Genomic DNA, 26,051 nt, shown 5'->3' with positions numbered 1-26,051 from the left:
CATTTTCATCTGGGTCTGGGCCTAATGCTGCAGCATCAATAGCACCCACCTTAATCCGGCCCTGTTCATAACCAATACATCTCCATTTGAATTTTTCTTTTGCCTGTGATCAACAACATGGAATAAAATATGATACTAATTTTTAGCCTTCTCATTTTTTATTTTTTTTTTACATCATAACACAGTTTCATGGGAAAAACCCAACCCCATATAAATAGGCTATATTTATAATAATATTTATAATAAAATACTATAATAATTATTTAAATTATAGGCTATAGCCTACTTTGGAATTATGAACTGAATTCACGAATTCCGTAGATGACCATATGAATAGTGTGATGGTGTGAGAACATTACAGATAATGAGTTCAGACGGGAAAAGCCTCTCGTTGGTTTCATATGAATTACATTGGCCTAAACATAAAATTATTATTATTTTTCTATTTAAAAAGCAGCAACCGGAAGCTCAGTTCATTTTCAACAGGAGAGAAGCGGCATACGAGTCGAGTTGATTAATCCTGTGGATTCTTTGCTAGCGGTGCTTACAAGATAAAATAATAATAATAATAATAATAATAATAATAATAATAATAATAAATAAATAAAATAATATTTTCACGGCTCCTGCATGTTATTGACAAAACAGACTTGACAACTTTATTCATAACCAATAAAACGCCATTTGAATTTTACTTTCGGCTGTGATCTACAATGACATGGAATAAAATATGATACTACAAATTTTTTGCCTACTTATTTTATTCTAGGCCATTCAGAAGAAAATTAATGGGAAAAACCCAACCCCACATTTATAATAAAATGTATAATAAAATACTATAATAATTGATAATAAATCTTTAATAAAAGTAATAAAAGTTTTCACCATAATTAGACTACTTGATTTTTTTTTAATTATAGGCTATAGCCTACTTGGAATTATGAACTGAATTCACGAATTCCGTAGATCAGTGGTTCCCAAAGTGCGGGTCGCAGGACCCCGGCGCAGGGGTCGCGAGATGATTTCTATAAAAAAAGTGGAAAAATATATAGGCCTTATATATTTTTGTTGCAATTAATTTAACCCTTTCGCACGTACGATCACACCGGTGTGATCAGTCTAGGCTGGTCCCTGGAGTGTACGATCACACCGGTCAGTGCATGACGTGAAATTCAAATATGCTCTCGCGCGTTGGCTGGCGCTGACCCAGAGACAGGCGCTCTCAGAGCTGTCATCACAACTTTTCAGTGTTTTCAACCACATAATATTTATTTTAGGTTTCAGACATATAAGTTATTAAAAAAAAACAATACATTTAGAGTTTGTAAAATACACACTGATGTCAAAGGACGAGGCAATAATAATCCTTTCCATTATAATTAGACACGTTTTATGCATATCAGATACACATTGTGTAAGTAACTTTAAAGTTTACTCTATTATTCTCCCAGTTCACCATCCACTTACTTTTATGTATTTCGTGAGAAGTGGATGAATTCACGTGTTGTAAATCCAACAGATCCGATTCTCTGAACTGCGTCTGCGGCACAAACTAAGATGGCAGCACCCATCGCGCATACAGCTCAACTAACGCGATCGTTATAAAGGTGTTTAAACAACAAAACACTTCCACTTGCATATATTTGAAAATCGGAATATCAGCTATTTCATTCCATATCTAACAAATTTGTGAATATTTTGAATAAAAAAGGAAAAATGACATAAAAGCAGATCATCATTCATTCAGCTCTGTTGTTTCTGCGGTGCGTCACGTGACAAGCAATGACGCGTCACCATGGAAACCATAAAGCCGGGCAGCAGCGCATTTATCATGGGGGTCGCGGGCTTAAAAGTTTGGGAACCCCTGCCGTAGATGACCATATGAATTGAGTGATGGTGTGACAACATTACAGATAATTAGTTCAGAGGGGAAACACTGCACCTCTCGTTGGTTTCATATGAATTTCATAGAAAAAAAAAAAATATATATGTTTAGGCCTATTTAAATTGCTTATTTTAAAAGTAGACATGTCCAACTTAGTACATGGTTGGTCTGTGATGCATGAGCCTGGTTCATTTCTGATGTTTCAGAAAGAAGTTCATGTAGACCGAGATGGCAGAAAGCACATCCTGTTGAGTTTTGTAACGTTTTCATGTTGTTGATGGTGTCTTACGACAAAAACTGACGGAGCTGAAGCTCTTTCCCTTTGTTAACGGGATGGAGAGTGTGGATTGGCATTCGCCGATCGGAGAAGTGCAGCAGACTCTACAAGATATAGCTTCAGTTGCTGCTGTTTGTAATAGCAAATGAAAACATGTTACCTGTGAGGTTTTTCTTAAATAAGCATAGAATAAAATTAGTAGGCTAAAAATCAGTAGGCTATCATATTTCACGTCGTTGTAGATCATATAGGCCTACAGTAAAATTCAAAATGTCATTGAATAAATTTATTTCTGTTTTGTCAGTAACAGTCGTGGAAAAAAAAAAATATATATATATATATATATATATATATATATATATATATATATATATATATATATATATATATATATATATATATATATATATATATATCTTGCAAGTACAGCTAGCAAATAATCCGCAGGATTAATAAACTCGGCTCATCTGCCGCTTCTGTCCTGTTGAAAATAAACTGAGCTTGCAGTTGCCGCTTGTCGGTGCAGTACAGAATGGATGAAAGGTGCGTTTCAGCACCGCCCACACATTCAAACAAATATTAAAGCATAATCTAATTTTTTACCCAAAAACAAAAATACGAAAAATTCAGCTAAAATTTCATTTTCCATTTCTTAAAATGGAAAAATGAAAATCAAACCATTTGTCATTTCTCTTTATTTCTTTTTCAGTAGAAAATCAAATGACCAAAAGATACACGGACCTGAAATGTACTTGATTAAAGCATGTTCACACCTGAAACATAATTAATTGAGTTGTACATACATGTTTCAATTTTGTAAATTCAAAGACCTGCCATGTTCATTTTTTTCAGTGTAGGTTTTATAATAGTCTACTCTTATCACTAACAGCAACAACAACAACAACAATAACAGATAAAATAATAATAATAATAATAATAGCCACAGTAGTGGAACCTGTAGTAGTCGTAGGCTAACAGTGCAAACCAAGTTGATTAAAATAGAATTTCTGATCGGGCCAATAAAGGTCAAGCACATGAAACAAAATATTGAAAAAAAATTTTATAGTTGAGAATATGATTGTTTAAAGTTAACAAATAAAGCAAATCAAACAGATAAAAAGGTGACTGAAAGAGCAATACTGGCAATTAGCACAAAACCTCTGAGAAATTGGAGCACCAACTTGTAAAAGTGCTTAAAGGGATAGTTCACCCAAAAATCTAAATTATGTCATTAATGACTCACCCTCATGTCGTTCCAAACCCGTGAGACCTCCGTTCATCTTCAGAACACAGTATAAGATATTTTAGATTTAGTCCGAGAGCTTTCTGTCCCTCCATTGAGAATGTATGTACGGTATACTGTCCACGTCCAGAAAGCGTAATAAAAACATCTTCGAATTAGTCCATGTGACATCAGAGGGTCCGTTAGAATTTTTTGAAGCATCGAAAATACATTTTGTTCCAAAAATATCAAAAACTACGACTTTATTCTGCATTGTCTTCTCTCCCGGGTCTGTTATGAGCGCATTCACAACACTGCAGTTTAGTGATATCCGGTTCGCAAACGAATCACTCGATGTAACCGGATCTTCTTGAACTGAATCGTTTGAAACTGTTCGCATCAACAATAAGCATTAATCCACAAATGACTTAAGCTGTTAACTTTTTTAACATGGCTGACACTCCCTCTGAGTTCAAATAAACCAATATCCCGGAGTAATTCATTTACTCAAACAGTACACTGACTGAACCGAGCCAGATAACGAACGAAACATTGACTCGTTCTCGAGTCAAGAACCGGTTGCATCGGTTTTCGGATCACCGGTAGTGATGGGAAGTTCTGTTCTTCTTCGCGAACCGGTTCTTTCGGACAGTTTGATTCAATAAACCGGTTGCCGAAAACGGTTCACCAGTTCTTTTGCGCTCGACGTAATGACTTCATTGGCGATGATTGCCCTTGATTCAAGCCTTCGGTTTACCCGCGCTCATAACATTAGCACAGAATCGGTTCAGAATCAATCACCAAAAGAACCAGTTCGGTTCAGACGCGCTGTGTGTCAGTCTGAATCACCCATGCGCAGTATCATCAGCTCCTCGGTTCTCGAACCGGACGTGTCCGACAGAAACGGTTCTTCACTCGAGAACAAGTCAATGTTTCGTTCGTTATCTGGCTCGGTTCAGTCAGTGTACTGTTTGAGTAAATGAATTACTCCGGGATATTGGTTTATTTGAACTCAGAGGGAGTGTCAGCCATGTTAAAAAAGTTAACAGCTTAAGTCATTTGTGGATTAATGCTTATTGTTGACGCGAACCGTTTCAAATGATTCAGTTCGATTTGGTGAACTGGTTCGCGAACCGGATATCACTAAACTGCAGTGTTGTGAAGGCGCTCATAACAGACCCGGGAGAGAAGTCAATGCTGAATAAAGTCGTAGTTTTTGATATTTTTGGACCAAAATGTATTTTCGATGCTTCAAAAAATTCTAACGGACCCCCTGATGTCACATGGACTACTTTGAAGATGTTTTTATTACCTTTCTGGACGTGGACAGTATACCGTACATACATTCTCAATAGAGGGACAGAAAGCTCTCGGACTAAATCTAAAATATCTTATACTGTGTTCCGAAGATGAACGGAGGTCTCACGGGTTTGGAACGACATGAGGGTGAGTCATTAATGACATAATTTTGATTTTTGGGTGAACTATCCCTTTAACAGCAGGTCAACTACAATGCATTCTTTGATTCACGGTTTTATTCTGCCCTCTAGTGACTCATATTGAGCTTAATACAAGCCTGAACATACTGAGACTTATGTCGAAATTTAGACTTAATATCTCGAAATAACGACTTGTCGAAATAACAAGATAAGTTTCTTTTTTTTTTACCATGCTGTTCAGGGCTTCCGTAGTATCCAACTAGTCGACTAGTATAAATGCAAGAAACCCCCAAAAGATGGTAAGAAAAAAAATAACCTTGCGTGCGCGTATATAATAGCCTAGATTTGAAATACTTGTTGAATCACACTGACAAATCCCTCAATAAATTCAGCTAAAACAGGTCACAATTATGCCATAGCCTACGCTTGCCTCGAGTTATCATCATTTAATTTTAGGCGGTCGTTTAAAAAAAAAAAAAAAAAAAAAGAAAGAAAGAAAAAAGCACACACTCAACGTCAGCCAATGCTTATTTATTGAAATCAGTTGGGGAAATGCAGAACAATGGAAAAATCAATCAATAGCCTGACAGAATTCTTCATCTTCATATAACCTTAGCCAACATATTGAAACAAGAAAAAAAAAAAGGAAATTTTGTCAAGGAATATCATTAAAATGGCTTTTAAAAACATACTTCATGTAGGCTATATCATCTAAAAAACAAAACGAACAAAAAGAAAAACAGGACCTAAGGTGATTACAATTCCTGCACTTGAAAAAACGCGCTCTGCAGGAACTGAAGTCGCAGGCATGCAGAGATAACGAAAGGCAAGCCAAAAGAATTTCGGAAAGCACCTGGACATCCTGCACCACCACAGAAGTGAGTCTTCATTAGAGGAATAGGGGAAGGGATCACAGTGAATGACGTGTTTGACATAAGGTGGCTTTGGCTAGTCTCTAAGCTAACGCCTACATGCCTGTATTGAATGATGACGCATCACTCCAGTAGCGTTATTGTAAGCCAATTTGATATTACACAGTTTATACAAAACTTTTCCGTTTCCATCTAATTCAAAATAATCCCACACGTTGCCCATCTTTCGCGTAGTTACGTTTGAGCAAGCCACAACTGACACAAAGAAAACTCATGCTGAGGTCTGAGGTAAAAATTTAGTTTATGCCCAGATACACTTTTAAAAATAATGTATTATTTTTCAAATATTTTATTTTAACTTATTAAAATGTTTTAAATGTAACAGTGGTTAATGGTAAAATAAAATGATGGTAATTTGAATGATAATTGTGTTTTTTTTTCTGTCGTGTAATCGACTATTGTTTTCAGTGTTGACTAGTAGGAGCTGTACCGTGTAGTAGGGCTGTGCGAAATGGACAAAAAAAAAACTATCATGATTTTTTGATCAATTTTGCGATTTCGATTTTAATCATGATTTTTACATACACAGACATGCTTGCATTGTCATAAATGCATTCAGTATAAATTTGAAACATATTTCCAAAAGAAAACCAATGAGAGCTTTATCAAAAAGTTGTAACATGCCTCTAGAACAGACATAAGTCAAAATAATCACTAGTAAAGATGTCAAACAAAATGTCTAGACATATGGCAAAAAATAAATAAATAAATAAATAATAATAGTAATAATAATAATAAAGTAAAACCCATGTCCATTGGTCATAGAGCTCATTGTAGCGGTGCCTCAGGTGCTGAAATGATTGCCCAAGGTTCACACTTACTCCGTTTGCAGTGCGTATACAGTATGTGTATGCGGATCAGAAGCAGCAGCGAGAGCGCGTTATTGTAATGCAAAAGCACATTAAAATAATGCCCGAGCGCGAATCTCTCCGCTCGCATGCGGATTTCCTTTTCTTTGTCACAAAACCAAACACGCGTGCTCAGATACACGCTCCTCTCGCCCGGAGAGAGTGTGCGCACTTAAAACATGTCTCCTCTCACTCACAACTCTCTCTATGCTCATGCGCTAGATATTCATTCTTTTCGCACCTCTCGATTTCAAACCTTTTCTGTTCACATCTTTTACCGCGTGCAGTGTGAAGCTCTGATCTATTAACATGGGGTCGGAAAAAATACGCATCACAGACAGAGTGTGTGAACCTGGAGTTAGGCATATGCCCAGTCTGTTCTGTTCTCGCGCTCCACTTAGTTGCGCTGCATTCTGACTGGATCGGATAGCATACTGCGGGAGGTCGGGGCCGCGGAAAATCGTGCTATAAAGTGATTTAGAAATCGCGCACGCTCAAATCGTGATTTTATTATGATTTCGATTAAGTGCACAGCCCTACCGTGTAGTCGGCTAGACCCAATTCTTACGTCTACATGTATACATATACTTGCGTATACATATATGAGTACACACACACACACATACATATATATACACACACACACACACACACACACACACACACACACACACACACACACGCACGCACGCACGCGCGCGTATATACAGGTGCTGGTCATAAAATTAGAATATCATCAAAAAGTTTTATTTCACTAATTCCATTCAAAAAGTGAAACTTGTATATTATATTCATTCATTACACACAGACTGATATATTTCAGATGTTTATTTATTTTCATTTTGATGTTTATAACTGACAACTAAGGAAAATCCCAAATTCAGTACCTCAGAAAATTAGAATATTACTTAAGACCAATACAAAGAAAGGATTTTTAGAAACCTTGGCCAACTGAAAAGTATGAACATGAAAAGTATGAGCATGTACAGCACTTAATACTTAGTGTGGGCTCCTTTTGCCTGAATTACTGCAGCAATGCGGCGTGGCATGGAGTCGATCAGTCTGTAGCACTGCTCAGGTGTTATGAGAGCCCAGGTTGCTCTGATAGTGGCCTTCAGCTCTTCTGCATTCTTGGGTCTGGGATATCGCATCTTCCTCTTCACAATACCCCATAGATTTTCTATGGGGTTAAGGTCAGGCGAGTTTGCTGGCCAATTAAGAACAGGGATACCATGGTCCTTAAACCAGGTACTGTGTGCAGGTGCCAAGACCTGTTGGAAAATGAAATCTGCATCTCCATAAAGTTGGTCAGCAGCAGGAAGAATGAAGTGCTCTAAAACGTCCTGGTATACGGCTGCAGATGACATGACACCCCAAACCATGACTGACTGTGGAAACTTTACACTGGACCTCAAGCAACGTGAAATGTGTGCCTCTCCTCTCTTCCTCCAGACTCTGGGACCCTGATTTCCAAAGGAAATGCAAAATTTACTTTCATCAGAGAACATAACTTTGGACCACTCAGCAGCAGTCCAGTCCTTTTTGAAGCAAGACACTTCTGACGCTGTCTGTTGTTCAAGAGTGGCTTGACACAAGGAATGCGACAGCTGAAAGCCATGTCTTGCATACGTCTGTGCGTAGTGGTTCTTGAAGCACGTACTCCAGCTGCAGTCCACTCTTTGTGAATCTCCCCTACATTTCTGAATGGGTTTTGTTTCACAGTCCTCTCCAGGGTGCGGTTATCCCTATTGCTTGTACACTTTTCTACCACATCTTTTCCTTCCCTTCGCCTCTATTAATGTGCTTGGACACAGAGCTCTGTGAACAGCCAGCCTCTTTTGCAATGACCTTTTGTGTCTTGCCCTCCTTGTGCAAGGTGTCAATGGTCGTCTTTTGGACAACTGTGAAGTCAGCAGTCTTCCCCATGATTGTGTAGCCTACACCACTAGACTGAGAGACCATTTAAAGGCCTTTGCAGGTGTTTTGAGTTAATTAGCTGATTAGAGTGTGGCACCAGGTGTCTTCAATATTGAACCTTTTTGCAATATTCTAATTTTCTGAGATACTGAATATGGGATTTTCCTTAGTTGTCAGTTATAATCATGAAAATTAAAAGAAATAAACATCTGAAATATATCAGTCTGTGCGTAATGAACTAATATAATATACAAGTTTCACCTTTTGAATGTAATTAGTGAAATAAATTAACTAATTAGAATATCATCAAAAAGTTGATTTCACTAATTCCATTCAAAAAGTGAAACTTGTATATTATATTAATTCATTACGCACAGACTGATATATTTCAAATGTTGAATGGGTTTATAAATTCAGAAAATTACCTCTGCCAAAGACAGCGACGCTCCACTGGATGTCGGACACTGGGATTCAGTATCCGCTGAACACTCCACATCCAACTCGAAGTCCATTATTTCACCAAGGTCAATCTCTTCACTGTTTCAATCATAGGAGTTAAATGAACACTGAATTACATTTAAAAAACAACCTCTAAAACAACAATTGTGACCTGCAGAAAAGATGCATGAACTACAACTACAAATACTCTCGTATTCGATCCTCTATCGGGATGCAGAAACTGTTACACATGCCTTTGTCACATCTCAACATGATTACTGTAATTCACTTCTTTATGGCCTGTCAGCTAATAATATCATACGACTACAATGTTAAAAATTCTGCAGCTCGCTTGATTACCCACACAAGAAAGAACGATCACATTACCCCTATCCTCGATCACCTTCATTGGGTTTCCTTGCGCATAATCTACAAGATACTAATTTTCACTTATAAAGCTCTCCATAACCTTGGTCCTACATATTTATCTGACTGACTTCTGCCTTATGTTCCTGCCCGCTCTTTACGATCTTCTAGTTAAGGATTCTTAGTCACCCCTAAGCTTCGTCTGGTGACTATGGTAGCTATTGTTTTCAGTGTTGTGGCTCCCAGATTGTAAGACTGTTTAGCACCGCATCACATGTCTTTGATGAGAAGAGGAAGGGATAATTGTTGCTGGTTACTGTATGATGACTGAAATCGTGAAATGGCCTTAAACAATCAGTAAATAAACAGAAGTATGTTATGTTTTCTAATACACGCATGCTGCACAAGCTTGCGGCAGATCTGCTTGTTAACCAGGGTTCAAAGTCCAAAGCGCAAGGAAAATCTGCACTGAAACAGTGTTACCCGTCAGTTGCTCAGTCACATTTTTATGAATTTTTACAAGTCATGTGACAATGCGATGTGCGCAACGTATTCGTGATGAGACTCATTTATAAATCTGTTGTCAACAAAAAGAAGCACTGAGGTCTTCCTGCGAGCTTCCGCCAAAATAAAAGTTCATTCATAAAAAACATTCATAAATGTTAGTATTGTAATTATACTGCTCTTCTGAAAAAAAAAGACAATAATAATGATAAATATAGCTGCAAGCAGCAATTACGGGGCCAAGCACTCCAGCGGCAAGTTGAGGAGCTAAGCATGGCATGGATCATCAGACCAAATACAACAATGAGCAATAAAAGCAATTTAAGGATGATTGTAATTGTAATGGCGGAAAAAAATCATAAATACTACCTCTAGTAGCATGATTTATTGGCTTATCAAGTGTGACCAATAGGTGGCGCTGTTAGCAAATCGATGTGGTGTGTTCTGTGTCAGTTGACAATGACACACACAAAGTTTAGTGTCAATATGCCAAAGCATTGCAGAGATACAGATACAAGTGCCATTTTGGCATCATGCCTCAAATTCGTTGCTGTGGTGTGCGAAAATGGTTTTGTCTATCGACACAAATTCCATAACTTTTTGTCAGCACAGTCTGCAGATCATCTGGCTCAATTTTGGTGAAAATCGAACCAACCGTTGATGAGGAGTTTGAAAAATTAGGTTTTCAACATAAATCTACACGTTTTCCGCAGTTTGAAACACTGAACGAGCTTTTATCCGAGACATTTCAGTAAGTTGTACTGTACTCTTATAAAATAGCCTACCTTTTAATGTTAATTCTTGTTTATTATGTAGCCTACTATAGTAGTAATGAGAAAGATTAAATGAGTTCACTTGCCACTATACATTTGGAAGTCGTGGCCTAATGGTTAGAGAGTTTGACTCCTAACCCTAAGGTTGTGGGTTCGAGTCTCGGGCCAGCAATACCACGATTGAGGTGCCCTTGAGCAAGGCACCGAACCCCCAACTGCTCCCCGGGCGCCGCAGCATAAATGGCTGCCCACTGCTCCGGGTGTGTGTTCACGGTGTGTCTGTGTTCACTGCTGTGTGTGTGCACTTTGGATGGGTTAAATGCAGAGCACGAATTCTGAGTATGGGTCACCATACTTGGCTGTATGTCACGTCACTTTCACTTTTGAACTCAGGTGCTAAAGCAATCGCACCTGCCAGATTAAAGAGCACAAAAACTGTATTGTTTGAATTTCATTATGAATTTGGAATAATTTTAAAGCTGATACTTTTATTAAAAAGTAACAAAGCTTTTTGCGATTACTGGACGGCAAATGTGCTTCAAATAATGAAGTTCACGCATTAACAGAAAACAGCACAGACTAAGATCTTAAGAAGAAGCCTTATTATTAATGATTATAAATGAGAATTATTAACAATATTGCCAATATCCACACAGCTGACAGCTTTACCTGTTGTAGTTTGTTCAAGTTGTGCAAGAAATAGACACTGTTTTTTTGCACTTCCACTTCACACGTCTCCATTTCGATCTCTCTCGTGCTACACATCTGAGCTGCGCTTAGCAGGTGTGCGTCAGCGCTGCTGGTTAGCAGAGATACGGACTGTTTGAAACGCTTTTCTCACTAAAACTTTGATGTGCATCATCTCAGTTTAATACGCGAATATAACAAAACGTGATCCCAAAACAATCAGGAAAAAAAAGGCATTGCATGCAAATTTTTAAAGAGGTCATATGACGCGCTTTCAATTTTTCCTTTCTCTTTGGAATGTTACAAGCTCTTGGTGCATGAAGAAGATCTGTAAAGTTGCAAACACTAAAGTCTTAAATCCAAAGAAATATTCTTTATCAAAGTTAAGACTCTGCCATGTCCCCCTAAAACGGCTCATTCAAACACGCCCCAACATATCTACGTCACTATGTGGAAATTTGCGTAATGCCACCCAAAAGATCACGCAATGAAAGAAGGTGTAGAATCAGTAACCGCAGTTAGTGTTGATGCAGCCATGTCAGGGAGATGCTGTGTGTATCTAGGCGAAAAGCAAAAGCACTTTATTTGGCCTTCCGAAAGTAGACGCATTTAGGAAGTTTTAAGATTACTTACAACAGAACAGCAATGCATTTTATGGACTACCATTTCGTGAATCTAGGAGAGGAGGTAATTCTGACTTTGCTAGGATAATTTGGCGCTTCTGAATCAGCTACTGTAAGTATGTTTTGTTTTTATTTTATGTATTTGTTTTTTGTTGTTAGTTTGAGTATTTTTTATTGAATGTTCAAATGCGGAGTTTTGTGTGTGTTATGTGTGTGTGTGTGTGTGTTTGTGTGTTTGTGTGTGTGTGTGTGTTTGTGTGTGTGTGTGTGAGTGAGTGAGTGAGTGAGAGTGAGAGAGAGTGAGAGAGAGAGAGAGAGAGAGAGAGTCACATAACAGTGGAGTCAGATGTCTTAACCGTCCATGGCTTGTGTACTGCAAATACATACAAGCTTCATCCCTGTGTCTGTCACGCGACTCTGTTCCCCTTTCAGGCTTGAACTGATGTTAAAACTAAGGACATTATTAACTGTCTTTACATTCATTTTGAAAGAAGCAGCTTGCGATTATGGAAAGGGGCGTTACATTTCGACGAGTGCTTGCGGTGATCGGCCAGTCACAATGCACTGGGTCAGTTGGCCAATCAGAGCAGACTGTGCTTTTCGGAAGGAGGGACTTTGTAGAAAACAACGCGTTTGAGTATTTGAAAAATAATGTGTTTTTTGAACATTAAAGCATGTCAACATATTCTGTTACACCAAATACACAAAATAATGATCTTTAAAAAAAGCATCATATGACCCCTTTAAGTTATAACATGTAAATACATAGAACTAGTCGCCAGAAGCAACCTTTGCAAAAACCTCACTCGCAATTTAATATTTTTGGTCGCAAATGTGACCATTTTAGTCGCAGTTTGAAGCCCTGAGTGCTGTCAAATGATTAATCACGATTAATCGCATCCAAAATAATAGTTTGTTTACATAATATGAGTGTGTACTGTGTGTATTTATTATGTATATATAAATACAAGTTCATGAATGTATATATATTAAAAAAATGTTTATATATTAAATATTTATTTACAATACAAAATATAATATAAATATAAATGTATATTCATGTAGCAGTGCAGGAACTTCAGACTGCATTTCAGGCATTGCAATACACATTATTGAGTCTAAAATTGGTTTTAAATACACAGAAAACAAAGTTTATGGTCTTCTCAAAAGCCCGAGCACAGCTACTCGACAATTGTGGCATTTTTATAATTAGATGGGAAATCAATTGAGAGAGTGTCTTCATACAAGTACTTGGGGATATGGATAGATGATAAGCTTTCCTTCAATGAACATATTACTGCTTTAGTTAAAAAACTTAAAGTCAAGCTCGGCTTCTATTACAGAAACAAATCTTGCTTTACTTTTAGTGCTAGAAAGAAACTTGTGGAAGCTACTTTTCTGCCTGTAATTGATTATGGAGATATATTGTACATGCATGCTGCATTTTCCATCCTGCGTCATGTAGATTCGGTTAACCATGCATCACTACGATTCATAACAAATACAAAGTCCCTTACCCATCACTGCATTCTTTATGATTTAGTTGGTTTGACATCACTTAAAATTCGTAGACAATAGCACTGGTATATCTTTATTTATAAAGCTATCCTTGGCAAATTTCCACTGTACCTCTGTAACCTCCTCTCTGTTTGCTCTGGTACCTATCAGCTATGCTCCTCAAAGTGGGTGCTTTTTAATGTGCCACGAGTTACAACCGAATTGGGAAAAACTGCCTTTTCTTATTTAGCACCTTGGGGGTGGAATAATCTACAAAAAGAGCTAAAGTTAGAAACCCTTATGTCCATAAATGAATTTTAATACTATTTTTAAGAATTTTTTTTAAATGATGAAATATTTGTCTTTTAATCACACACATCAAAACAATGCAGTTGTATTTTTAAATATTTTAACTAATCTAGGGCTGTAACTATTAATTATTTTGGTAATCAAGTAAATACCGATTATTCTGACAACTGAGTAATCTGACATTTTTTGTAATTCAAATAGATTTGGTGAAAAACAGGCTTTAGTATGACTATTTATATATATAAACTTGTTTTATTGGATAACCCTGATAAAATAGGCCCACATAATGTAATATACCTACACAAAATATGAACATAACCAACTTAAGTTTATTATTTATTATAACAAATACCTGCAGAGGTCACCAACGGCATGACGAGCGTAAGGATGTTTATACCAATATAATTTTAATATTTGGCCACATGCGAACTCAGAGCCAGGATTTGACCTTTTATTCTGAAATCGAGATGTACAATAAATCGCATACTTAGAAATACGTTGATGAACTCTCCTGTGTTGGCATAGGTTTATAAATTATTTTATTACAAATCTAGTGAGATGACAGGCACTGTTTTCATAGATGAATGTTAAGCAACACAAACGCACAGCATATGCAGAAGAAGAGTTTGTTTCCCGAGCAGCGGAGATGGAGATGCGCTCCACGCTTGTAAATGATAACAGTGCAACACAAAACGTGTCAGACTTTATATGCACATTAAACCCAAACGCACAGCATATGCTAATGCAATAAAAAAAAACAAGCACTATCAAAAGTTTTACCACAAACACAACTTCTACTAATATCGCGAGACCTCTTTTCACCTCAAAGAGTAATATTGCGATATCTTGTGCACTGCTAAAAGCGAAACAGCTCTGTATTTATATCAGACACGCTGCATCATTAATTTTGCGTAAAAAGATTGTTTTATTGGGGGGAAAAAACAGTTATTTCATATATACTGCCCTTTAAAAATTCAAGTACTTTAAGTACCTTCTCAAAAACATGGCTGTTTTAAAGGGTTTTCCAGGACTTAAATTTCAAAAAGTCAAATTCAAGTACTTCAAGCACCTTGTACGAACCCTGTGTACGTAATTAACATTTTTGCTCGAAACCCACTTTAAAAAAAAATTCATCAGGTGCTTGTAATAACTTCCAATTGTGATCTAAAATGGACTGATTCTATAATAGGCAGGCATGCACTCTTTGTATGTTTTATAATGGATTGAACGCTACCTGCTTGTCTAGTGCCATAAACATCTTTTATTGTTAAAAAAAAATACTTAGCTGCATACAACATAAACAGAAAATATATCTTCATAATCATAGTATACTTGCCTTCATATTTCACGTGTAGAAAAATGTTTCTCTTTTTAATATATATATATATATATATATATATATATATATATATATATATATATATATATATATATATATATATATATGTATATATATATATAAGGGGTGTAACGATATTTCGCGATGCAAAAATGTTACGATATGTATCGTAAAATGGTGGCGATACTTTAACGATATGACGGCCGTCTAATCCTATTGGTTGAGCTGCTGACGTGACTTACTCTGCAACAGGCCAACAGCGCCGTGTGTGCTTTCCTCAAAGTTGAAGAACGCTCAAGCTGAACATAAGTTGAGAAACATGAGTTCGGTTGAAACTGAAATTGAAGATGCCCCATCTTCTTATAAATCCAAAGTCTGGCAGCATTTTGGCTTTCCAGTCACGCGACAGGACGATGGTAAAAAAATTACAGACAAAACACAAACTGTTTGTAAACACTGTAAAACAAGACTGCCATACACAATGTCAAACACTTCGAATATGATGTGCCATTTAAAACGGCATCACAACAACAAACTTCTGCAAACTCCTTCGACAAAAAGAGTGAAAGAAGGCCAAATATCTATACAACGCAGTTTTGCTGCAACATGGTCTCAGTCAAGTGCGAAAGCTCAAGAAATAACCAGGTGCATCTGAGTTTTTATTGCAAAAGACATGAGACCATTTTCCGTTGTCGACAATGTTGGATTTCGTGAATTGGTCAGGGTACTGGAGCCCAGGTATCATATTCCGTCACGCCCGCACTTCAGTCAAGAGATAGTTCCAGCCCTGTACTGTGAAGCTAAAGCAAAGGTGGTTGACGGTCTGAAAAAAGCAGAGAATGTGGCAATAACAACGGACAGGTGGACTTCGCGGGCTTGTCAGAGCTATATTACAGTCACTGCGCATGTTATTACAGCGGAGTGGGGAAATGAAAAGTTTTGTGCTTCAGACTCGCCCACTTTTTTTGAGTCACACACTGGAACTAACATAGCCGGAGTTTTAAAAGCGGCTATACAAGAGTGGGGGCTTGAAAAGGCTCCTCATAGTACTGCTGTTGTTACTGACAATGCACGCAACATGGAGGTGGCAGTGAGAGAAGCCGGGTTGTCACCACATATTAAGTGTTTCGCGCACACATTGAATCTCGCGTTGCAAGCAGGTTTAATTGTTTCTCGCGTCAGTCGCCTGCTTGGTCGCGTGAGAAAAGTCGTGGCTTTCTTTCACCGCAGTGCCACAGCAACAGCTGTGCTCGCTGAAAAGCAAAAGATGCTTGAGATTGCATCACATAAGCTTATCATGGATGTTGTAACACGTTGGAACAGCTCCATGGATATGCTGGAACGCTATCTTGAGCAACAAGCGGCTATAACTGCATCCCTCTTGAGCACAGAGGTGCGCAAAAATGCCCGTCAACTTGATACTCTGGATAGCAATGACATCACTGATGCAGAAGAAATAGTAACCCTTCTTAAACCTTTAAAAAAAGCCACCAGCGTTCTGTCTGATGAAAAGAGCGCCACCCTGTCACTCATTGTGCCCTTGAAATCCATGATCGAGCAGAGCATGACACTGTATGAGAAGGACTCCACAACTATAGCTAACATGAAAGCAGCCATCCTGCAAAACCTCTCAGGCAGATACTCAGAAGTACACGATTATCTGCTAGAGAGCACTGCACTAGACCCCAGATTTCGATCGTTGCCCCATCTGCTCCCTGAACAACGTGAAGAGGTTTTCCACAGGTTGATGAACAAATCAAACCAGTTACAGCAGGTATGTCTCTGCATTACTAATTATTTGAGAATCTGTATTTGTATTTCCATGTTTTGGTTAGCCTTCTTTGTGATGTGGGTGTGTGTGTGTGTGTGTAACTATGCAACTATGCTATACCTCCCCACTCCTTAATAGTGTGTTTAAATATTTTTTAAGGCTGGCACTGTGGAGCGAGCAGATAAGAGAGAGATAACACAGAGAGTTGAGCAAGAGCAGCCACCACCTAGCAAAAAGACAGCACTGGAAGATCGCCTTGGTGCAACATTTGCTAAACCAACAGTCTCTCAGTCTATATGTAGGATAGACTTAGAGATTGAAATGTACAAAAAAGACACTTCTATTCCCCTCACTAGCTGTCCACTGAAATGGTGGAAAGAAAATGCTCAAGCGTACCCACTTCTTTCCTCTCTTTCCAAGGCTTACCTAACAGTTCCAGCAACTTTTGTTCCCAGTGAACGTGTTTTTTCTACAGCAGGGGATATTGTGAATGCTCAAAGATCCCAGCTTCTGCCAGAAAATGTAGATATGCTGGTTTTTATGCAAAAAACCTGTAGGTAAACTAAACAAACCCTAGTGTCTATGTTTGAACTTATTTGAACAGAACACCATTGAATCTTTTTTTATATATACTGCTTTCAGAAGTTCTGTCTTAGGTTTCTTAATTCTAAGTTCATGTTAAATAAAAAAAATTAAACAAATCAGTGACAGACAGACCTATTCAGTTGGTAATTTGAGTACAGAAAGTTTTTATTAAACCTTGAAATTTGATATTTTATGTACAACACAGAAAGTTGTTAATTTGTTTTTGAAATAAATCTGATATTTAAATTTGTTCAAAATATCGTGATATGCATCGTATCGTGAACCCAGTATCGAGATACATACCGTATCGTGACCCAAGCATATCATTACACCCCACATATATATATATATATATATATATATATATAATATATATATATATATATATATATATATATATATATATATATATATATTAGAGCCCGACCGATATATCGGCCGGTCGATATTATCGGCCGATATGAGCTAATTGCATTTAAATCGGCATCGGAGTTTAGAACGGCCGATGAAACATGAGAAACAGAGTCTCATGCTTCACTCATGTTATGAGTGTTGCATAGTTTGCCCACCAGAGGGAGCTCTGCAACTCTCTAGTTGGCAACTCCAGAGTTGACAACATAGAGAGGAATTCTATAAGGCGAGCCACGGTACCCTTTTGACGGTGAGTCTGTCGTTCGTCATGTGAAATGATTGTAGATTTAGTTCATACACTGTATATAAAAACAGTGTGGTAGTTCTAGCTAACGGTCCTATCATTATCACTTCTAAATATTCTGTAACATCACTTACAGCCGCTAATGCATTGCTATATTAGATTAGCCACAAAGCTAATACCATGTTTATCAGTGGAAGAGCGCGAACGTTAATAGGAGGTCAAACTATAACGTTAGCGTTTAACTTATTCTAAATATATCTGCAGTGTTTCCCACATAATGACCGCGTAAGTGTGGCAGGGGGGCGCGTGTAGTCAATGACTAGAAGTTATGTACAGCGTGCCTCGAAAAAACAACAGCTGTTACGTTATTCTAACGCTAACATAGCTTCCTTTTTAGCAGGCCCCTTAAATGCTTGCTATTAACTTGTTTGATGGTGGTTCTTCTTAAAATTGACAGCGGTGTGTTCATGACACTAACGTTAACCATTCAACTTCGAATTGATTCCGTAATCTTCCGGTAACAGTAGGCTAACTTTACGTTCGCCAGGGCATGACGATGTTTTGATTTAGACTGCACAAAGAGAAGAGGAGAAGATATACGGGTCCGTTGTGAATGTGTCTGTGAGAGCAAATATAGTGTAGTTACAGTAACTACAGTAGGTGCGTCAGAAATGATTAAACCAGAGGGGACATGTAAATAAATGTGAGCTGAACAAGCGCTTTTTTTTTTTTTCTTTTTTTTTACAGATTGTTTCAAAGCAGCTTTACAGACATAACAGGAAAATGTTGTAATAATATAGTTAAATATAAGTAGGTAATAGGTAACACCTATTGCTTGACAAATAAAAATATATATTTCTAATTTTTGCCTATGTAGGAGATCCCTGTTTATTATTATTATAATTCTAATGATGACATGAGTAATGATACATGGTGATATTATTAATACACATGCTTATTATTTCTCTGTCTCTCTTTCTGCCCTACAGATGGCTGAAAAAGGTGAACGCTGTAGCAGCAAAGTGTGGGACTACTTCTGCAAAGATTCCTCTAATGCAGTGTTCTTTTGATCATTAAAAAATATATACTTTTGATGTGCAATTGTTTAGTCATTGAGACTGTAATCTAAGGCTTTTTTTTAACATAATCCCTTCTGGAAAATGGTTTATACAGCCCACATACATAGAACAGGCAGATATTTTGCTATTGAATGTTGTGGAAATGTTTATAGGAAATGGGTCTAATATCCAGTTTATTTTCAAAATCAAAATATCGGCTTATAAATCGGCTCTTTTCGAGTTAATATCGGCATCGGCCCCCAAAAATCCATATCGGTCGGGCTCTAATATATATATATGGAAGAGCAAGAGATATGATTACATCATTGACAGGTCTAGAGTGAACATGCTCTTGGAAGAAAATGGATGGTGCTCTTCATATGAAATAATTCAGTGCAGAATTAATAGAAATGTTATTCTGTATAAAGAACACGTGAGAATAAGTCTGTTCTTAAATACCAACAATAACAAAAACTCAGCATCCCCTCTTCTCTCTTGCGGGAAAAAAGTCCTCTGCTTCAGTGTTTTTACCCTCATGCTCAGTACAGTCTTCTGAGCTTTTAGCCCCACCGCGTCAAGCTTTTGGGTAACAGCAGTTGCTCTGGCAATGTGATTTAATAATGCTCAAATCTTATTGGATGGCCTGTGTTTTCGCTTTGTGTAGTTGAAAATATTCTTCAGACTGGTTAAAAAAAAAAAGTTTTTTTTTTTCGCATTTTCAGTGTGCAAATGTTCACGGTCTATGTGGAAGCATCCATAGGAATCTGTTGTTTTATTCCAGCGTGTTATCACCTCCGATATTTTTTTCGCGCTCAGTGTGGAAAGGACTTAAGACAGATCCATATAAAAGACTATATTCAGATTTTTCACCAACCATTAACTAAACGTTTATGTAAGACACAACTGATTATGTTTGTGTGAATCTCGCCAAGACATATTTCGCAATAATATACTTTATAAGGAGATTGCACGCTCTGGGAGAGACACTTCTTATGCACACAATTTGCAAATGTCAGTCAGCACGATCTTTTGTTTTCATCAGCATAGGTTTGAAAATATTTTTTCACTGGTTTGAACTCGATATGAATACTCACAAAGCTTCGCAACAATAGACCTACAGGGCTCCAGACTTCAGGGCTCCAGACTAACATTTGAGAGCAGTGGCACCAGCACCACTAAGTTGCAGATTTGGTAGCGCTGGGGGTGGTGTGTGGGGGTATTCAAAATAAATATCATTTAATCATAAAATTACGATTGTTTTGCATTAATAAGTGCGGTTACTAATAATATTTCATGTTCATTTTTTTTTTCTTTTGTTTGGTGTTTATACAGACTTGAAAGTTAAGCATTAAGCTTGAGTTGAGATGCATACAAAAATTTATTTACTTTTATTAACAACAGTAACAGGTGCAAAATCAACTTTTTATATACAGGAAATTTATATATTCCACTCTTATTAAATGTAACATTATTTTTCTGTCATATGGAACTGACCAACTTCAGTGATTATGTATAATTTAGTAGCAAATTGAAGAAAAGTTTGTGACTTTTCGAACTTCCTATGCAAAAAAAGGTGTAAAATTCTGATAAAATCTGATTTCTTGATGATTTGATATTTTATAGTGATTTTATCATTTCAAAATATAGAGAAAAAGTAGAAATGAATGACTAATAAGCCATTAAGTGCTCCTCTGCTGCTGTCTACTGGTTATAATTGTGATTTGATGTATCTTAAATTTTACATAAATGTTTGTTTACCACAAATATATTTTGTTCATCCCATTAAAAATAACATTCAAACTGGATCTTTTTAGAGTTTTAAAGTGCTGGAAATAGCTGTGTGAAATGCTTGAAAGTCATTGAAAAGTGCTTGAATTTCTCTCTCAAAAGGTTGTACAAACCCTGAAATGAATGATATAATGCATTTGACTATTTCTACCACAATACCATGGTTAGTGTTACCGCTTCTGGTTTCCTGACATATGTCAGCGCTGTTTATAACAGATTTCTGTGCAGAATTTGAATGATTCTCACTAGACCTCGCAGTAACCTTATCATTGTGTGGCAAATTCAAACGCTTCTCACTGGATCTCGCAGCACTGTTGCATCTGTGCAGTAACTGTCGCGAAATCAACTTTGGCTCCCGAGGAAAGCTGTTCTGAGCTCGGACAAGTTTGTTTGCGTCATGATCCACTCTGCACAGCTGAAACTTAGGCCCCATTTACACTGCATGGTTCAAGTGACCCAATTCCGATTTTTTCCTCTCATGTGGCACAGATCGGATATGACCGGTGAACGTGTAAGCAGGAAAAAAGCGCATGGATTCCGATTTTCTCAGATCGGATTTAGGCCTCATTCATATGTGGTAATAAATCGGATATGAATCGGATACGTGCATTTGCGTGTGCCATGTAAGCAGACAAATCGGATATTCCCCAGTAAATGCGAGTCGTACGTCATTAAAAAAGTGACGTCAACTCAGGTGGACACCACCAACTGAAATCACATGACTTATTATAAGGGCGATGGAGGACGAAGGATACACACAGTGGAGCAATGCGGAGGTTTCATGTCTTTTAAGTCCTCTTTTTTTTCCGCCGTACGAGACCAATGTTTTGCTAATTTTTTTGTTGACTTTTCAAAATACTTTTGGAAAGCAAAACACTGTATAATTTTATTTGTATCTGCATCCATTGTATTTCGTGCTGTTTTACTTCCTTTTCCGGGTCAGAACGTCTACGTTTGGTAGTTTCAGCAGTGTATAGTGTAAATGCAAAAATCGGATATGGGTCACTTTTAAAAGATGATGTAAGCGGGTCGTCAAAAAAATCGGATATAGTCAGTAAATCGGATTTGGGCATCAAGACCTGCAGTGTAAATGCAGCCTTAGAACGGTTTAATTTTGCTTTCGTTTCGTTTTCATTTGATGTTTCTTAAATGCAACAGAAATGGCAGAGCTTATTTGCTGGGCAACGCAGTAGTCACACCATTGTGACTACTCACAAAAATTAGTCGCACCAGCAGAAAAAATGGTCGCAAAATGCAACCATTTGGTCGCAGTCTGGAGCGCTGAACTTGTGGTGAAAAGCAGCAGTGGTCGTCCAGAAGTCCTCACAGAAAATGTACAAATAAAGATAATTTTAGATGTTTAATTACTATTTGGAGCATTGGGATCACTGGAAGAGGGCTAAATGAACTCATTTTTGCAAAAAACTCAAATTTAACCAAAACTGAGATTTTTCACTTCTTTTGCCTGTAGCTCATTAGACTGTGCACATTCCAACTTATTTTGCCAGCACGGGTCACAATTTATCATTGTGTTTATGGTTGTGCCGATAGACAATAGTATTGTGTATCAATGATAGCAGATGTCTCTGTCGATAGTCAAAACGATATTAGGCTCATTCTCCTATTAATGTATTAAATTATAATACTATATTTTTTTTTTTATTAGGGGGCCTATTATAATTCGGCAATCAATCTGCCCAGCTATTTCACTTCAGCAGAAATTCATCACAGGACGCGTGGTATAACAGTTGTGTCCGACTTTATATGAACTACCCGTTTTAAATACAGTATTTTTATATGTAACGTTAGTTTATCAGTATGTTTGAAAGTATATTTTTTCGATTATTGGGGATTCCATAGGCTCTCTCTCACACACCTGCATGGTTTAAAACACCAAATAGTTATGCTATGACAAGAAAGAAGAGTCTCTGTCTTGCTCCACCCATGCAGGATAATATTATGTATCGTCGATCTCATGGGCTGACGATATGACTATTTGAAAAATGACCATATCGCCCAACACTAATTGTGTTGCCATTTTGCTGGACCATTCATTAAAAATTATTGTTCCTTTAGGAGATTGTAGCGGTTTAGTTTATGTATACATCAAGAAGCTTACATCTGCTGCAGGTCGCTTCCCTCTTCTGCAGGAGGATCCCACGCGTGAAGTTTGACCCGCCACAGTTTAATCTGCTGGTCCCAGGAGCGTCGGCTGTATTTCTTGAATTTGTTTGGAGTCTTTGGATGAACACCGGGCTGTCTCATGTGCCTAAAATAATGGTTAAAATATTGTTAAATACTTTAACAGTAAGATTATACAAGGCCACAAGTAACAGACATGAGGACATAGTACATTTAGTTTAGAAACAATAATCATGATAATTTCACTCACTTGGGAACTTCTTTAATGTATCTATCATATGCAAGAGTGTTTTTCCCATAATTAATCTGTTTTTGTCTCCTTATGAGAGTGTTCTCATCCGTCTCGATGTCACCTTTAGCAGGAGATTCTTTGGAATCTCTCGAGTCTCTGGAGTCAGAACTAGGGGAACATGAAAAGCTTGGGTTACAACTCGAGACATGACTGTTGTACAAGTGGCACCTAATGGAACTGTTAAAAAAAAAAAAAAAAAGCACCAGGTTTCCAAAAACTTCCTAATTTGCCACTGATTATGCAAACAGATAGTCCCACCCTAAACTCACACCACTGGTTGCACCAATGTTCCTGCATTAACAGGTCAAGATGCTCAAAAAACACAGCAATGTTTTAATAGCAGCACAGAGTTACAGTGAATACAGTCTTCGTGAAAACAACATATGAATGGCATACTTTTAATGTACATATTAGACTGAAATAGCAGAAAGATGACACTGAAAAAGTTACACTAGTTTTTTGAAGACTTAAAGAAAATGTTACATTGCTTTAATCACAAACCTTCCAGACGAGATTTTTCTGTCTCTTTGAGGAAAATCTGCTTCAAGAATTCTTCTTCTGTATCTGAAAAAGAGAGATCACAAATTAACAGTTTATAAAGTATATCAAATGTGTCTTAATATTATATTAAAATAAACTACATTTATAAATACAGAGTAATTGGAACAGATAAAATAAAATCAAAAGAGGCAACTGACCGATGCATATCACGTCGGACATTTGAACGCATTTCCTCTGCCTCTACCTCATCTCCCCAGTTTTTTACTCTGGACACAGGTCCCTCACTCTCTGGGGTTGTGAAACTACAGAAAAAAAAATTTGCCAGTCAATTTGTCATCACTAAACATTGTTTGTATGCCAGGATGAGGTTAGACCTCATCCTAGCATAAAATTGATATTAATTCGATTAATAAAGAGTTCACAATTTATGCATGTTATACTCTACAAAATGCCAACCACAAAAAAGAAAAATCTATTTGACTTAAGTGTCTGTTATGCACACTATTTGAATCAGATAAGTAACGTATAATTATAATCATTACCTTTCTTGTCTGCGTGAGCTCTGTGAACTTTTGCCAGGCTCTTCAACCTCGTGACATTTTCTCAGATTACCATCTGCACCGCGTTTCCTACAATGGGTCCATCTTGAAGCGCCTTTGTTCCTTCAAGACAAAAGACAAGAGTAGCATTGGAAATATATGGTAAACCAAGTAAAAATGATTCTTACACATTATCTGAACATTCTGCAACAGTATGGCGCACGTCCATTAAAAATAAGAGATTTTTTTAGCGAACAAGCATTTTATGTTAAAACGTATTAATCGTTTTATACACACTTGACCACGAATCATGTGTTATAAAAACACAATAACACATTTCTACACCAAAACAGCAACTTATTCATCTAAATCTTGAAAATAATTGTGTTCAAAGTAAACGGTTTTCACGGCGCCACAAAAATAACACCGTCAACACACACCAGATCGAGCTGCTCACTAAAACATAAAATAACAAATAAATAAAATGGTAGATTGAGAGATTAAGTAGTTCTAGAAGTTAGGTTAATATGGAACAATCTTGATGTTCTCATGGCGCCAACATGCTCATTTACACTCGAAACAAAACGCTTCACGTCCCTTTCTGAAATAATGTGTCGGCGCTTAAAAGTTAAAGATACTAATAAAACGAAGTTAAAAGGAGTGCAAAAACGTGTTTTGATGCGTAAAACAGACTAAATAACGTTAGTGCACTATACAAAACAATACTTCTGTCTTGCTTTGTTAGCAAACCGCTAAGCCAGAGTCATAAATCACAAAACAACTATAATCACGACTCAACATTTTTCGAATTCTTACCTGTTTTCTTCAGGTTTGCAATCGTTTTCGTATCCGTATTTTTGATGGATAGACATTGTTTCGAATAAAAATGAAAAAGCCAACGCACAAACTGCTGCTAGGTTTATATTAAACCGCGCCAATGTCCCGCAGTGTACGTCAACATTGAGGTCACATGACACTGGAGGGGCGGTGTTGTGAATCGCCTAGCCCACAGACCCGCCCACATCCGCCGATCTTCAAATCATCGATATCAGAGCCCGTCTACGGAGAGCCTTCCCACTCCCTATTAAGTCCTATTGTACCGAATTTTGGTTGCAGTTCAACCAGAGTTCCACTGGGGGCGATCGCCACGAGTGCAAAATGAATGGGAGTCTATGGGGCTAGACGGCTAAATTTGTCCCTTTCACCCGATTGCCGTTGAGAAATCTCAGATCTGATTGTAGGTTTTGCAAGTTCAACATGGGTTATAGGTCGAAAGTTGAATGAACGAGTATTTATGTCCTTTCGATTTCTTACAGGTTGAGTTGTTGTTGCCCGTAACACGCTAGCATTCTGCTAATGAACTATAACGTATGACGTCATTGACACTTTAAAAGACTTTTTAAAGCAAATAAGTGACTCTAAAAAATCTAACACCCATCAATGTGTAATTTCTTTGCATCTCCTTTCGAATACAACATTCAAATTACTAGACAAAAAAATTATATATTGAGAAAAGTGGATTTTGAGGGGTATACCGCCATTGACCTCCATTCATTCTGCACTCGTCCTGTGAGGGCCCTCATATGGAATCAGAGTGGAACTGCAACCAGTTCAGAAGCCGGAAGTGTAGTGAGAGTGAAACTTCTCGCCATATTAGACATTCT

The 26,051-nt window shown here is 37.4% G+C and overlaps 1 protein-coding gene across 1 annotated transcript in view; it reads right to left on the bottom strand.

Moving 5' to 3' along the window:
* The window catches only part of LOC109102640 (histone RNA hairpin-binding protein-like), a 34,813-nt gene extending 9,450 nt beyond the window's left edge, over positions 1–25,363 (bottom strand). The window contains exons 1-6 of the mRNA XM_042737769.1: positions 25,204–25,363; positions 24,391–24,510; positions 24,046–24,150; positions 23,849–23,911; positions 23,306–23,455; positions 23,033–23,182 (exon numbers count right to left, since the gene is read on the bottom strand). Of these exons, the coding sequence (XP_042593703.1) occupies positions 23,033–23,182; positions 23,306–23,455; positions 23,849–23,911; positions 24,046–24,150; positions 24,391–24,510; positions 25,204–25,259 (644 nt within the window). The 5' untranslated portion in view covers positions 25,260–25,363. The remainder of the gene's footprint in view (positions 1–23,032; positions 23,183–23,305; positions 23,456–23,848; positions 23,912–24,045; positions 24,151–24,390; positions 24,511–25,203) is intronic.
* Between the last annotated feature and the right edge of the window lie 688 nt (positions 25,364–26,051).

The sequence above is a fragment of the Cyprinus carpio genome, chromosome B14, assembly GCF_018340385.1.
Source record: "Cyprinus carpio isolate SPL01 chromosome B14, ASM1834038v1, whole genome shotgun sequence".
In the NCBI taxonomy this organism is placed as follows: Eukaryota; Metazoa; Chordata; class Actinopteri; order Cypriniformes; family Cyprinidae; genus Cyprinus; species Cyprinus carpio.
This window is presented reverse-complemented; position numbering and strand designations above follow the sequence as displayed.